Source organism: Colletotrichum truncatum (assembly GCF_014235925.2).
Source record: "Colletotrichum truncatum strain CMES1059 chromosome Unknown Contig_0005, whole genome shotgun sequence".
Classification (NCBI taxonomy): Eukaryota; Fungi; Ascomycota; class Sordariomycetes; order Glomerellales; family Glomerellaceae; genus Colletotrichum; species Colletotrichum truncatum.
Window position 1 is genome coordinate 1805675 of NW_027222402.1, and position 15833 is coordinate 1821507.

At 46.5% G+C, this 15833-nt stretch overlaps 7 protein-coding genes across 7 annotated transcripts; 2 read left to right on the forward strand and 5 right to left on the reverse strand.

The window, feature by feature from the left end:
* Positions 1–708: 708 nt before the first annotated feature.
* Positions 709–1836, reverse strand: CTRU02_208559 (uncharacterized protein; the record flags this gene model as incomplete). Its single annotated transcript, XM_036728554.1, has 1 exon — positions 709–1836. One exon carries the CDS (start codon positions 1834–1836, stop codon positions 709–711), a length of 1128 nt encoding a protein of 375 aa, XP_036579838.1.
* A 605-nt stretch (positions 1837–2441) lies between these two features.
* On the reverse strand, positions 2442–4541 carry CTRU02_208560 (FAD binding domain-containing protein; the record flags this gene model as incomplete). The annotated part of the gene is made up of 5 exons (XM_036728555.1): positions 2442–2746; positions 2803–3307; positions 3358–3456; positions 3520–3987; positions 4098–4541. The coding sequence occupies 5 exons, from the start codon at positions 4539–4541 to the stop codon at positions 2442–2444; spliced, it is 1821 nt and encodes a 606-aa protein (XP_036579839.1).
* A 1451-nt stretch (positions 4542–5992) lies between these two features.
* CTRU02_208561 (pentalenene synthase) lies at positions 5993–7143 on the forward strand (the record flags this gene model as incomplete). The annotated part of the gene is made up of 3 exons (XM_036728556.1): positions 5993–6231; positions 6295–6750; positions 6810–7143. 3 exons carry the CDS (start codon positions 5993–5995, stop codon positions 7141–7143), a joined length of 1029 nt encoding a protein of 342 aa, XP_036579840.1.
* Positions 7144–8772: 1629 nt separating this feature from the next.
* CTRU02_208562 (uncharacterized protein) lies at positions 8773–9492 on the reverse strand (the record flags this gene model as incomplete). Its single annotated transcript, XM_036728557.1, has 2 exons — positions 8773–9239; positions 9315–9492. 2 exons carry the CDS (start codon positions 9490–9492, stop codon positions 8773–8775), a joined length of 645 nt encoding a protein of 214 aa, XP_036579841.1.
* Positions 9493–11021: 1529 nt separating this feature from the next.
* Positions 11022–11802, reverse strand: CTRU02_208563 (uncharacterized protein; the record flags this gene model as incomplete). The annotated part of the gene is made up of 4 exons (XM_070205109.1): positions 11022–11490; positions 11546–11566; positions 11637–11710; positions 11788–11802. 4 exons carry the CDS (start codon positions 11800–11802, stop codon positions 11022–11024), a joined length of 579 nt encoding a protein of 192 aa, XP_070061184.1.
* Positions 11803–12794: 992 nt separating this feature from the next.
* On the forward strand, positions 12795–13801 carry CTRU02_208564 (nadh-cytochrome b5; the record flags this gene model as incomplete). Its single annotated transcript, XM_036728558.1, has 3 exons — positions 12795–13056; positions 13113–13190; positions 13254–13801. The coding sequence occupies 3 exons, from the start codon at positions 12795–12797 to the stop codon at positions 13799–13801; spliced, it is 888 nt and encodes a 295-aa protein (XP_036579843.1).
* A 628-nt stretch (positions 13802–14429) lies between these two features.
* Positions 14430–15682, reverse strand: CTRU02_208565 (uncharacterized protein; the record flags this gene model as incomplete). The annotated part of the gene is made up of 2 exons (XM_036728560.1): positions 14430–14764; positions 14791–15682. 2 exons carry the CDS (start codon positions 15680–15682, stop codon positions 14430–14432), a joined length of 1227 nt encoding a protein of 408 aa, XP_036579844.1.
* Between the last annotated feature and the right edge of the window lie 151 nt (positions 15683–15833).

Below are 15833 nucleotides of genomic sequence, written 5' to 3' on the forward strand. Positions count from 1 at the left end.
GACAATGTGGGATCTCCCAATTGCCGTCTCTCTGTCCACAAAGACAGAGAGTCGATAATCTCTCAGTGGCGTCTTAGATACTAACTATCGGTAGCCCCGCATGCCCCGGTGGTGAATAATGAACTGAGAATTGTAGTTAGGCTTGGCTAGCGCCTAAAAAGCATCAAAATCAACAACAGCTAGGTCAGATCCGAGAGTAATGGGCAGATGATGTAGTTTCTAGAACTGGAGAATGTCTCACTGGCCGTCGTCACCGAGCCTGGACAAGACATTTCAGCGGCTAGTAAGTGTAGTGATCTCCAAAATGCTAGTACGAAATTTGACCGAGGAGACAAGATACAAAAATTGAGTCGTGCTATGAATACCACCCCACGCCATTAAAACTAAAGATGATCATCATTGGCTTCAGGATCTTCTCGGATCAACAGGTATCTTTAAGTCTTTTCAAAGTTCTGCATCTTATAAGTCTCATTGAACAAATAACATTCAATGGGGGAAAAACGATAGAGTCTGACGCAAACTTCACACATAGCGGAGCCTTCTGAACAACGTTTCACTGATATGAAGGGATATTTCTCACTAAACCTAAGATTCATTGATTATTTTGAGCTTGCACAGGCAAGCGAATAATCTAGTTAGGAAGCCCTTGTGCCATAAATTGGTTTACTATATGGGCAGAAAGAATGCGCAACGTCACAAATCCTACAATCAAAACCCTAGCTCTTTTTCATATGCTGCCGCTCCCTTTCCGATAGGCTGAATCAGCGTGTAGCTGCCAGACTTATTGAACTCTTGTACTCCATTAAGCAAATAGAGAGGCGTCATGTTTCCGTCCTCGCTGAAATACAACTTTGGCCTCTCCCGACGATAATAGTCCAGTTTCACACCATCTGTGAACTCTACCGTTGTGTTGTAGGCGAGCGTGTTATTGTTGTACGTCCAAGGTCCCTTCCAATCGCGAGCAAAAGCGTGCGCTCCTACACGAGGACCCTTTCTCCCTTCGGCAATATCAATCATGTGATGAACGAGAAAATGCCAATGGCCACGCTTGTCTCTCCACAGGAAGGGATCTTCACTTCGTTCGGTGTTGCGAGGTTCCACAACCAGTTCGTGTGGGGCCGAGAAGTTGTCGGCGTGGTAAATGTTGTTCTTCTCAACGCCCAGCAAGATTTCGCTTGTAGGGTTCTCTGGAGTCCATAGCGGCCACGGCGCGGGGTTGGTAACGTTTATGACATGCGGTATGGGTGTCGTCCAATCCTTCAGATCAGGCGAGCTTGAAACAGAAATCGTGTTGTTCCATTTCTGAGAACGACAGACGTTGCCAACCTCGACGTCTTTTCCGATGAAGTAGATGAGATACTTTTCATCTGCAGGACTCCATATCGTCGTTGGGTTATGATGAAAAGTGCTAAATAGCGTTTGTGCATACTGGTAGGGGCCTCTCGGGCCAACGCGAGACTCGGCCCTGATGACGGTACTGAATGGTCTCCAACCTGCAAGTCCACAACCGTGAGACATTTGGGATATGACCAGATGGAAAAGACCATTGTCCGTGCGATCATGTATTATATGTCCACCCCAAGACGAGTTGCCGGCACCTTCCTTGTAAAAGTCTGCACCGGTCGCATTGGTGTGATTGTATCCTGTCCACCTTTCCACGGGTTGTAGGTCCAATTCGCTGCAGTCGGCCGACCGCCATCCTGGATCACAAGCGCAAGAACCACATGATGAACAAATACCATTCAAGCTGCAGTCATCATCGGTTTCGCACCCCTGAACCCCCAAAAGCAGGGTGAGCAGGGATACGGCGAGAGCACCCACTCGCATGATTTGCATAGCTAAGTGTGAAAATATGAGAGCCGCCTGATCCAAGATCAATGTTAGTTGATGGAGACAGAAATTGGACACAGGATAGATATAGTTACATCTACTTAAGTAAGATTCGCTCTGAGATTGCCCGAGAAAACCTCCCTTCTTGTAGTCATCTCCATCGGAAGAATTGGAGTCCTCGAATCTTAATTCATTTACTCCGCACCCCTCTGTAAAACAGGCCCAGAAAGGCAGATCTATATAAATTTGGTTTACCCCGCATATAATGCCAAGCAAACATGGTCTGTTCCAACTCCTTCTCTCAGAGTAAGGAAGAGAGCATAAGTTTCTAGGATTGCTGAAGCCGTCTACACCCGCTGGCAGCCTATGGCTAGTAGAGTTGCTAAGGAGAGACATGGGTATTTAGCATCAACAAATCGCGCCCCAGAGGTTCTGTCACACTGCCTCCGTGTTATGAGCAAAGCAAGCATAGTCCAAGCTGAAAATATTCCAGAAGTGTGTACACAGCAAGTCAATCGAAAGTGTAATAAGTCAAAAAATTCTGTCAATTTGTCGATAATCCACCAACACGAAAATACTTGATTGACCCTTCCTGATACATGCCATTGGCTTTATCCAATGTACTTCTTCCCCATCAACCAGTCGTTCTTGTTGTAAGAGCTCGGCCATACACCACCTCTTCCAGGAGCAAGAATGCCGTTAGGGTCGAGCGTATCGTGGATTTGCTCATGCATTTTCCAGAGGGCACCCTTATTGAAGTCATAAGCGTCGGCGACCTGGTCCATGAGGCCTACGTGAGTTCGGAAGACGCTCCAACCACGGTCCTTCCACTCTTTTAAGAGAGTACGGGCCAGCCACTGTGCACGACCGCGCATGTCCTTATCCTTGCGATCATAGGGAATGATACACACATTGTCTTGCAATCAACACGTTAGCCAGATTATCATAGGTGCAATGGGTAAATATGCTTACGCATAGTGCGGAAATATGCGACGTAATGACTGATATAGTCAATGCCAGCCTCGGCAAATAACTCTTTCGCCAGCGAGTATTGCTCCCACACAGCTGCCCCCTCGAGTCTGGAGATTGCAGCGACCATAATAACAGAGCAATTTGGCAGCCATTGCTTCATCCATGCGAACTCTCCCATGGATGAGATTCCCTGAAGGTATGTGGCACGAACACGAACCAGATTCTGCTCGTCCGGGTCATCGTCGAGTGTAGCCCACTTACTGCCGGGGACTTTCGTCATTTCCGTTTTGATATCGTCAATGAGAGCCTCACGAACCTTGTCGGAGCCAAAAACAGCCCCAATGTACCGCCAGCGGCCAGTGTTTAGCTTCTTGGCCATCTTCTCGAAATCCTCCTCTGGAATCAACTCTTTGTGGGAAGCTTTGGTATAGCTGGAACGAGGGCCGTAGTGAGCAGCCTCGAGCGTTAGGTTGCGCAAGCTGACAGAGCTTTGCAAGGTACCATTCTTTGCAATGTACTTAGTTTGAGGATAAAAAAATGACTCAACAGTCTTACCAAATCAAGAGGCTGGATGGCATCAATGAGTGCTTTTAGATCAGATTCTTTTTCAAAGGTAACGGAGAAAGGCGTCATTCCCTGGGGGGCAGGCATCAACTGCAACCAACCAAAGAGTTAACAATGTTCAGACATGACTTTCAAATTCAAGGGATCACATACCCAGAAGCCCATCTTCGTGACAATCCCGCTGTTTCCCTGCGAGAAAATACCATCGTTCATTGGACCCCAGCCATATGGGAATAGGGCAAAGCACTCGTTCAACTTTTGGTCAGCAGGGTGTACATCCTTCGCCGCCTCTTTTCGTCCTTGAGGATCCTGGATCGCACCCATGCCCATCCTGACCACCTCACCGTTCGGCAAGACCACCTCCATACCGCTATGTTTTCCCCATCGATCACCGTATAATGAGGCACCTCCTCCACGGTCCAAAGCGTTGCCGATCATAGAGCCCCAGCCGAGTCCAGAGGAGTCCACACGAATCTTGTCCAGCAAGCCATGATCGCGCAGATATTCACTCATTTGCATAAATGTAACTCCAGGTTCAACGATACACACACACGCGGTTGTGTCGAGGTGTATGATGCGATTCATATGCGTGCTCAGAACCATAACCAATGACCCAGGTACCTGTCGATTTCATGTATTAGCTATCTGGCTATAGTTAAATCGTTATGAACCTGGATGGAGATGGAGAATTTCTGCTGTGGACTGAAGAGAACAACAGACACATAACGTACCCTTGGAGCCGAACCGCCATAAGCGAGGTTTCTACCCGTACTTATCGGCCACACAGGCATCTTGTAGTCATTGCATGCGGCTAAGATTGCTTGGATATCCTGTACATTTCTCGGGTGACATATAGCAGAACCGACCAGTTCTGTCTCGTCATCGAACGAACGGTAATAATCATGTGTGCGGCAGTTGCGGCCGAAATCATCATCCTCATAACCTTGTAAGTCCATTGAAGAGGTTATAATCTGGAAATTTTCATTTCCAACTACAGACGTGATTTGTTTCGAGAAGCCGGCGAATGAGCCGTACGTCATGTTTGGGGGCAAAAACCTAGGTTTATCCGCTGCTGGGCTGGTGCTGCCATTGGCGACACTATCGAGAGTGTCATTGTTGGTACCGAACCAGAAATGGCCATTGAAATGACTGGGATGAATTTGAGGAGTAGTCATGATTGTAATCATAAATATGATTAAGAGGTCAGATACGAGTTTGATTTAACACAGCTTTTGTGATGACGGAGTAAGACACTTCCATCAAGAGCGTTCGTAACTAACCGGTTTATAAATACTCAATGATCAACCATGGTATCTCAGATATTCATATTGGACTCGATGATTACCTAGCTAGGAGTTTCTTGCTTTGGCAGGTCTCCTCACGGAGGTGGTAACCAGTTTCACCTCTCCTGCCAATCAAAGCGTTAGGGATCGTTTATCTCAGGGGAAGCCTTGAGGCATCGGCGCTACTTTTCCTTGTTGCCATATCGCTTTAAATGCCTACCGTCATACCACGTTCAAGTCTGTTTTGTTACAAAGTGCGAGAGTTTAAGTTGGGGGTGTGTTACTCTCATCTTGTAACGGAGTTCCCCGAATTCCCAACCAAATATCACTTACACCTGCTTCTTAGTGTACTCCTGGAATACTTAATAAAAGTATTGATCCATTTGTAATATTTTCCAACCTTCCATTTCCGTGCACATCTTGCGTGTTCCACCAGAGGATACGAAAAATGGCGCAAATATATACCTAGTTAAGTAAGTGCCTCTTGTGACCACAAAACCACTTCCCTTGGCTATCACTCAAACGAACAACAATGGGAAACTTTACTTGGATGGGTGTATTGGATTTAACGTTACAGATCGTGAATCGAAGGTGGTTTGATCAGAGAAACATATCATATACGCATTTTCTGATGAATTCTTAACGACATTGCCATCAAGTTCGGCAATATGTTTCGAATTAAACAAGTTCCAAAACACAGAGTTTCCATTTGTTCGTCATCATAATGATGTGTACACGCATGTGTGCCACCTTCAATTTTGATACCATTGAATGTAAGAGACTTCATTCGCATGTCTTTCAACGTTTGTACGTTATGCGCGTTTTGAAGCGCTTGATTAGATGCAAAAGTCCCGTCGTTTGGACTCCGATGCGATACAGCATCTACAATCTCTTTACTTCAGCTCATAGGTTTTCAGTTTTCCTCACATTTCATGACGAGGCCTAAGGCAAACCACCCAGTTTCGGGTCAGGAAATACATCGCGAGGTCACATAGTTCAGACTCAATTCTCAGCAAGTGAACGGCGATCTGCATAATGCAAAACTAGGTCCTAAAGAGGAAGTCACAGAGTCTTCCTTGCTTGTTGGTGTGAACGGGGTCGGGTTTTGCAGAAGACGTTTCCAGATAGGGAATAGTGAGAGACGAAAAGTGATATTCCAGATCTGTCAGCTTCATTGAAAGCGAGAGGCACTACGCAACCAACCTCCTCAGCCATACCCCGCCAACTGCCATATTATAAAAACGTGCTTGCTATCCACCGCTACAGGTTGGCAGGTAGCGAAAACTGGTTCTCCCAAAGCTGAATTACAACACCGTACATAATTACCATCGATCGATATCAACATGTCATCTTCAATTACATCAGGACTTATCTCGCTCCACCCCGCTCTATCTCAGTTCTCCGAAAGTGATGACTCACAAGCCCAGAAAATCCAGTCAAATGTACGCGAGAAAATTCTCTGGGGGCTGCATGGCCAGAATGTGCGCATTCCCGACCTAGGAAAGATGATGACAGGTTGGCCGAAAGATCAGAGCTTGCATTTGGAGGCGGTAAACTCCAAAATCCTTCGGATTATTGAAACGTAAGCACAAATTAGCCCTAGGTTATGCGTGGATAACAGAGTGTAGTTAACTAAAGTTATCAGTCACGCCGTCAACGACACCGTCCGTATGCGTCTTACCAAAGCAATGTTATCGAAGCAACTTACGGGCTGGTACCCGTATGCCTCCTGCGACAGGATCGAAGCCCTAACTTCCTTTCAAGCCTGGATGTTCATCATAGACGACATGCTCGACCAATATTCTCTTGTGCATAAGTTTGACTTTTCGGCATTGCATGTCATGTTGGCGTACTGCCGGGACTTCGTTGAGCGCAGTCTCGGTGTTCTCACGACTGCGGAGACCTCATCTATACAATACCGTGATCACGACGCGGTAGTATCTTTCGAGGAGTATGCTCAAGCTGTTTGTCGGTGCTATGGTGATAACTACAGTTACCGGAAGCGTATTGCCAGAGAAGCCACAGCCACTCTCGACGGTTATCGTCAAGAGGCCCTGAACCGCTATGCAGGCCGGATCCCTACCTTAGATGAGTATCTTGGGTACCGAGAGGCGTCTTCTTGCAAGTGGCAGTGAACCTCGAGTTTGCCAATGGCATTAGTCTGCCTGAAGAGGTGATGGCATCCGACGAAATGCGGGAGCTTTACCGTGCTGCTGTCGCCGTCGTCTGGATTGTCAACGACATTGTGAGCTTGCGGAAGGAGATCAAGGAGGCTTTTCTCGAGAACCTTGTTGTCTTACTTTCTGATGGTAACGCTCAAAATGGGCTAAATAGGGCGGTGATCCGACTAGAACGCGAGGTCGCCTCTGTGAATGAGGCATCCGCAGCTGCTGTCCATCGATTTTCGGACACCCCACACAAACATCATGTTTCTCTGTTGGCTAGAAACTGCAAGAACATGTGTATGGCCAACTGGCTCTGGAGGTCCGTCTAATAAATCGTTTTATGAAACATACTCTATACTGATTACTATCCTTACAGTAACGTCCCACACCCACTTCTGGGCACCCCCCACATTTGGGCACCCCATTTACACCAAAAACGCCGTTTTTCGAAATTCTATATTAAACTAAATACTTTACTTATTAAAGAGAATAAATATATGTTAAATAGATTAAGACTTAATTATAATACTTAAGTAGCTATATACTAGTATTATTAATAATAAGTATTATAAATTCAAGGTTTAACATTTATAATACTAATTTACCTAGCCTATATCTTAATATATAAAATAGGTAGAGATATTTAACTAATATGATTAGAATTTTTAAGTAAGATATAGTAGATTTATATATTCTTATACTTAGTAAAAAATTCTTTAAGCTTAGAATAATATTTTAAAATTTCCCTTAAGAAAAGTTTCTATTATAGAATTTTAACCCTTAATTATACTATATTTACTAAAGTAATACTTTTAAATCTCTTTTAGATATAATTATATACTTTTAATAAGTATAAATATTAATTTCCTAGATTTTTTAAATAAGTATATATGAGCGAAAATATATTTTTCTAATGTTAAGGAATACTAGTAAGTTACTAGTATCTACTAACATTTTAAAGCTTTTAGTTTTAAACTTCTATATTATAACTATTATTATATTTAAATCTTTATAAAAAATTAGATGGCTATAATTATACTTAACATAGTTTATATATATTTCTTTTCTTAGTAAGTATAGTAGTTAGTTTAATATAGAATTTCGAAAAACGGCGTTTTTGGTGTAAATGGGGTGCCCAAATGTGGGGGGTGCCCAGAAGTGGGTGTGGGACGTTATGGAAACGCCCCGCTACTGCCTTTGGGATATCAAACCGGATGCTGAGGGAGGATACACTTTCACCATTGATGCCAAACCAAACAGTTCTTGATTCTTTTCTGATGGGATATATATTGCTTGTACTGCTAGATCCCTGTGCAGGTCAATACAAGTATGAACGAGGTGCAGGCTCTGCCACCATTTGTTACCTTTCTAGATTAGTTCTACTGAATTCCAAACCGGATTGCCCCTTGTTGCATAGACCATCAGCTGTCATGTGTGGATGTGACATCAAGCCTGAGTGGTACTAGGTAAATTGACGTAAAGTTTCAATAGACTCTAAAACTGGTTTTTGAATGCTAAGATAAGTTGCCATCATCCAATGCTTAGTTCGGTATTCATGACAAAAATGGCAAGCTGATCGCCACGACATCATAAAATGAGCGTCTGTCAAATGCTTTCATTTCTGTTGGAACGATGTGAAATCTTGTCACATGGCAGGTGCGCTACTTAGATGAGCACCTAATTAATGTATTGGATGAAAGAGTCAAACCTTTAATGTCGGGAAGTTTCTGCCTATTGATGGCCATGTCTCAAGATTCCGACAGGTTGATGATCTTGATGTTAACAAAAGTTTTGGGGAGCACACCTCACTTCACTCCTCCGGTTTTCTTACGACTTGGCGTTTCATTATGTGCTCGAAGCTCAGTTTTGTATATATCACTGTAGGCTCCCAACACCAATATCAAAGTTCAGCTGGAGCAAAAATTTGTTCACTTTGGAGTGCTTCGCCTCGTTCTAACTTATCTGCCAGGGTTGGTAACTGAAAATCCCTTGATCGGAAAGTTGAAATTGATGTGATGACGCTCGATTTCTCCAACACCTTCCGGTGTATAAATCGTCTTGTCCGCTTCCTTGCTGGAATCATAATCCCTCCATCCAATAAATCCAAGCCACACAGTCCCCTGATCAGGACTGTCCATCGCTCCAATACCAGAGTGGGCTGCGTGGCAGCCGGGCAAACTTTCAGCCTTCTTTAGCGTCTCGGCCATAGCCTCGCGATTTCCGGTACAGTGTCGGATGGTGATGACCTCGCAAATGGGGCTGTTAATAAGCTGAGGCGGCGGGGGCACAAAGGTGCGCACGTCAAGGTCGAAGCGGGGACACTTTGTAGGCACAGGCCCTGCCAGGACCGGCTTCAGTGCCTCGACAGCCCTCTGGTGGTGCTCAGATTTGCCGAAAGCGGTACGGCTCTCGAGGGGAGCCCATGCTGCTCGGAACAAAAGTGATGATAAGTATGAAGATGCCGCATGGCGGAGTTAGAGGAACGGAGGGTAATACGAACTTGCAAGGATCTCTAGCTTGCTTGGATCTTCCTTCCATGGGCCCCATCTATAGCGAAAGTATCCGTCAGAGTCTTTGACAGATAGCAAGAACTTTTTGTATTCTTCTTTCCAATCTGGTACATCTCCTGTCACGTCAAGAATGATGCGTGTGGGGCCTAGGCTCGGTGGTCCGGACATGTTGTTTCTTTATTTTGCTAGGTGATGAAAAGGGGTGAACGAGGAGTTGCTGTGTTAGTGTTTGCAAAGTTAGGAGGCGGCTTAGGCGGGAAACAGGTCTAGAAATCACAGGATCGTTGATCTTCTTTATAAGTAATATCGGACGCGTGTTTGAGAGAACGAGCTGGCGCTCAGCATCATATCAACCACGCATTGCTGACGTTGCATGTTTCTTTTCTGGAAACCTAACCGGTCAAGAGACTCAATACGTTTTGTTTCAACGCCATGCACCAATATAAGTTTCCCCGCAACAGATTCCCTTTCAGTTGTCCCGTTTAGGACGTCCGGATGGCAGTTGACAATAGTGGACGGGCGCACGTCCGCCTGTCAGATAGAGAAGCACGGGGATCGCCCAGTCCGAAAGTCTGCTGAACCAGGACACGGACAAATGAAGGACAAGAATGACGTGCACTTTTGCATATTGTTCATGCCTTCGACTGGCATTCTCGACACACGGACCAGTGCCTTTACCAGAGTTTTCAAACACGAGGTACTGCTGTTATGATGTCCAGTTAGAATAAGAGACGGCTGATCCCGGACGGGAAGCTTGATATTTAAAAAAATATCCTCATGTTCCAATTAATGGAGTTTTCAGAGTCCACACTACATGCTCCTCATTCTCGTAAGACTCGGAAGCTCGTTCGTAGGTTTTAGAGGCCACAGCGGGAGCCCAGTGGCCTCGTTCATATACTCCAGGTGCCCATGTCCATATTAATGTTCACGGAGCTCCGAGCACGTCAAAGGTATACATCAGTCCCTGATTCTCCTCCTTGTATGGTCTTTGTAGAAAACTAAGGGGGGTACCTGAAGACGAAGTCAGTGGCGAAACTGTTACTGTTCACCTTGATACGAAACAAAAGAGTGAAGAGGGGGCCTAGACGGAGAGCGCCAAGCAAATGACCACGTGGACTTGACGTGCGGGAAGCCGCTGTAAGAGTGTCATCATGTGGGTTTTCACTATGATTTGCATGGGAACCGACACAGACTAGGACTAAAATTCTGGTTACGTCTTGTCTTCAAGGCCTTAGACCAAGTTAAAAAGTCATGGCATCAGATTTTGAAAAGTAACGTGCAGTATGTGTTGAAGGAGCTGGAGCTTTGGCTCGGACTCAGAAGCCTGTGACTTCTCTGAGCTTTTTCATTTGTATTCACCTTGTTGGCATGAGTGCCCACAGGATGAGTTCCCGGATTTGGCGCACGGAATTGTCATATGCAACATTAGTTTCAGGATTTCAGCAGAAACCTACCAGTACAAGGGAGCTAGAGCAGCTGATTGACGGACGGGCAATGTTGGGGAAACAATCGAAAGCATCAAGGTTTGAGTTTGAATGAGTTCAGATAGATATGTTCAAGCTCAGTTCCAGCTTGAGCTATGCAATCTAGGTAGTTTCTGAATTGTGAGGCTCCAATTGGGGTTTCCACCTCGCCTCTTTACCTACACTGTTCTCACAATCCCTTCTGCTTCGATGCTGTTTGCCTTTTGCAAATTTCTACTCGTGAGTGGATCCTTCGCCCTCACCGTCTTTCTCATCCAAGCGGCTCCGCTCAATAACCCGCTGTCGCGAGTATGCATCCACAAGCTCCGCCTCTGTTCGGTTCCGAATCTCGTCAAGCGCCGGCTGGGCAGTCAACCAGCTTGCGATGAGCATGCTCTTCATCTGCCAGCTTGAGCTGAACCTGCTCGCGGTAAACCAGTCGATCCCTCGTCGGCCGAGCTCCGGTTTCCATGGGAAGTTAGATATCAGGTGCAGCCTCAGAATCGACGGGTACTTGTCCAGCTGGAGCAGCGATTCTTGCGTCGCTGCGATGTACCATTTGGCGCTTCCGAGCGCAAAGCCCAGTGTTGATCCGATGATGAACGGAAGCCCCGCCGTGCCCCAGATGCTGGCTCCGATGAACGATGCTGTGAGACCGACAACGGCGGCGGCCGATGTGCCTGCCAGCATGCTCCGCAGCATGCTGTTACAATTGACTATTAATAGGAGATTCCATTGTAAGTATGGGTGTCGCTTACAATAGCCCCGGTCCACTGCCACTAGTTAGAGGTTGAAATACCCATAAGTAGTCATTACCACGGGCGAGCAAGTTGATGAAAAGTTACGAACTTGACGTTTCCCCATCCTCCAATTATCCTTAAAAGACTAAAATGCGGTTGAGCATTTGTGCTATACTCTGTCATCTGCCATCAATCTGTTCAGTTCTTGGCCAAATGCAGCTTTTGTAGTCGCTTAGTTGGGTGAGCTGGTGTGATCTTACAGCGTAATCCTGCATGGTGGGATATAAACCGAGATTCAAATTTTAGTTGGAGAGCCCGGTGACTAAAACAGTGGTTCTGGTTGGTTGATACGTTGAATTATCATCCGATTGATGTGTTCATGCAGTCCGGTGATGGTTTGTTGCAACCCCCAACAAATTCAAGCAATGTTCAGCTGTGACGTCAACCAATCAGGGGGTACGCAGAAGGAATGCAAGGTCCGCTCTAAACTCTGTATTTATTGCCTTAGGCTCTGAGTTTGGCAAGGAAACGGGCAGATCTGCTTACAGCTTACATCCATACCCCTGATGTTCACAAAAGTCCTTTTGCTGTGCCACGATCCCTCAGCTACGGGGGCTTTTGGATAGTTGGTTGGCTCTAAAATTCAGATGCGCAAACCACCGGAATACAGGTTGACGGCTCCCCATTGGGAATAACATCGGATGTTGTTCCATCGTGGTTTGATTCAGGCCCTCTATTCCATCTTTTGTTTACTTCTCTGCTGCGGATGAGAAGAACCAGCTACATTCCGCCGTTTTGTCTGCCTAGGCCTGTGAAAGGGGCACAATGAGGATTTCGCCGAACCCCTTGGACCACGAAATGGAAGTTGTAGATCGTTGGCAAATTGCTTCTACCCGTTTCCGGCAAGCTGAGAGGGTCAGCCCTAAATATCCTGGGCTTATGGCTTCTCAATGTCCTGCTTTGAGTCGCGCGTCGGCGTCAATCACCACCGTTCGGGACCGGACATTTTGGGGATGACCGAAATGCCCGCTAATATTCCGGCAGCAGCGACCCCACCATCGCCTCACAATCCACTTTGTCTCGGTTTCGGAGAGGCCCGACTTACTGTACTCCGTCCACCTGGTACGCCTCTTAAATACTCAGTCAACCTTGGAAAACTCTCCCGTAGAAGTTTGTTTATTTTCAGCATCGACGGTGCAAAGCATTATACATTTCCCTCTCCCTTTCTCTCCCCTTTCCTCTTTGTTTCCAGATTCACAACATAAGCATGGCATCAGTAACAGTCCGACGTTTCCGGCCAGCAACCATTGCGGCTACTGTAGCTGCAGGAGGTATTGGTTTGAGTATTTTGTCGAAACTCATCATCGGAAATGCGTCTGCAGAATCAGGAGCCGCACCAAAAGTGTTTGGAGGTGGCCCAGCGTTCGTGTCGTTGCCTTTGGAGAGCTCGGAGCAGGTGAACCACAACACTAAGCGTTTGCGGTTTAAGCTGCCGCAAAGGGACTCTGTGAGCGGGTTGTCATTAACATGTGAGTTCCTCGCGAGTTGGGGGTGAGACATGAAGTTTGGGCTGACAACATCGCAGCCGCCGTTCTTACCATGTCATGGCCGGAGGGAAGATGGTTTCCCGTCGCAAGGCCTTACACGCCCATCCAACCCTTGGGTAAGTTGTAACTTCTTTCTTTTTTTTTTTAAAGCACTGAATAGACACTCACATCTTATTTAGAAGATACTGGGTACCTTGAGCTCATGGTAAAAAAGTACCCCGACGGAAAGCAGAGCTCGCACCTTCACTCCCTGGCACCAGGGCAGAAGTTACTCTTCGCCGCCGCCATCAAGGGTCACCAGTGGAAGCCCAACAGCTACCCACACATCACTCTTATTGCCGGCGGTGCCGGCATCACGCCAGTCTACCAGCTAGCTCAGGGCATTCTCCGCAATCCCCAAGACAAGACAGCCATCACTCTCGTCTTTGGCGTCAACTCAGACGCAGATGTTCTGCTGAAGAAGGAGTTTGAGCAGTTTGAGAAGGAGTTCCCAGGACGATTCAAGGCGGTTTACACCGTAAGCAACCCATCAGCCGGATCGCCCTACCGCAAAGGTTACGTCACGAAGCAGTTGCTGGAGGAAGTCGCGCCAAAGCCGGCGGCCGGGGAGACGAAAGTATTCGTATGCGGCCCTCCGGCGATGGAGACTGCATTGGTGGGAAAGAGGAGCACACCTGGAATCCTGCAGCAGTTGGGATACCGCAAAGACCAGATCCACCAGTTTTAGAAAGCTGTCGGCCAATTTGGGACCACTCTTTTTTTTTCTCTTTGTTTTGTAAGAAGAGTTACCAGCTGGCGTTGCTGGGCAATACTCTAGTTATTAGATGAGCATTTACACAGATGAATCGGAGCCACACTTCTCCTTCTCCTACACCCTGCTGACCCAGTTGCGCTGTGAAATCGGCGGGTCGATCACCAATTAACAAGACCCGCCTTGCTAGCTCAATCGGTAGAGCGTGAGACTCTTAATCTCAAGGTTGCGGGTTCGACCCCCGCGTGAGGCTCAAATCCTCACCGCGATTGACTCGGTACAATCTCTCGGGTTCTCTTTTGACTTTTTGGTTGTCGCACGTGTTGTCATAACATGTGTGGTGTGTTTTGGATGTTGGATATTCCGATGATCACGTAATCTGTTGGCCGTGACACGAGGTAGACTAATTCCAAAATGTGCCTCGTTTTTGTTATATTTGTGTACTCAAAATAGCATCACGACGATCGAATGTGTTGGTGTATCTTCATTTGTTTGGGACGAAAGAGGTTGGAGACATCAGCGCTGTCAGCTAAACTTTAAGTTGATCATTACGGCTCGAATACCGATTCGCGCTGGCAAAGACTACAACCTTTTCCAAAGAACTTCAACCAGCACAGTAGTCGAACCCCACATAGGGAACTGGAGAAACATCTTTCCAACTTTCACCAAGCTCTCTTTCAAAATTGACCAAGTGGCTCTTGAATTTGCTAAAGAGCAGATTGGGAGGAGACCAGAAGTAAATGAGCAAAGAAACAACAGAGTTTTCAGGTGACAACTTACGAGACAATCCTATTGTCGAGGCTATAATCGAGTCGAGAGTTCGTAAGGAGTGTTCATTGTGGATATCCTGTATGATTCCCTCAAACTGGAATATCTCTGGGAGTCGCTCGTCTGAGAAAGACTTGAGCGCACCACGCTTGGTCGCTACAATCTCTTCATCTACGATACATTAGCTTTTGTCATACACACATAGAAGGATTTCTTGCCTGAAAAGTTTGCTTTAAAAGCCTCGATTATTACATCGTCGTCTGGATATCTCTTTCGAAGTGAAAGCAAGGCAGCCATCAGTGGCAACGCCCACTCTTCTCCGAAACAGCCTTGGGAAATGGCTAGAGCAGCCCGAATTTCTTGTTTTGTGGCCGCGGAGGGTGATCCGAAGCACTGGTCGCGCATTTTCAAAACTCTTTTGGCCAGTTCCGACTTTTCGTTAGCTTCTTCCATCTCGGGGCACAGTTTAAAAAGCCCGTGATGGACAATGTCATTCAGACTTGCGGAGGCGCAGCGTCCATCGTAGAACAGAGTTCCTTGGCATAAATATTCACCAAAATTATATAGGGTGTTTCGGCGCAAGTGCCGAAAGTTGGAGAGGTTCATCTTTTCCTTACGGTGTTTGCTGGCAAAGGTATCCAACAGTGCCATATCCGAAATGAAAGCTCCCGAGGGCAGACCCAGTGTGTCTAGAACATGGACCTGTATATCGGACAACTCATCACCGATTTTGACGTTGCGGTAAAGCGCATACTGTAGCACAAACAGCAGGGAGCTCGACCATGAGATGAGGTTATCAGTGTTCCTTGACCATCCCCGCAGATGGCAGTTGATCATTTCGGCGGCATCTTGATCTGGAATGGTAAGGATATCGGTGGTAGAGCTAGGCAGGCCAAATACGGCTGCTCTTGACGCAACATAATCAGTGGTTGTCTGGCCTGCGGTGGTTGGTGCGTGAACTCGGAATAGGTAACGAGGTACGTCGTCTAGTGCCGCCGATATTTCGGGGTGGCGCGACTTAGATGAAAATGGCAGAAAGCCATGTTTAATAGATGTTTGAGCCGTAGTTAAAGAGGTCTCGGCTGGCATTGTGAGGAAGAAGCTTTCGATCAGCGCAAGAAGCAATATGGCGCAGGTGGCTGGCTAAGTGCTAGAAGACGAATGGATGGCGAAGATGGTGAAGTGAGGCAAAAATAAATGGATGAGATAACTGCAAAAGAAGAGAGAATATGAAACAATT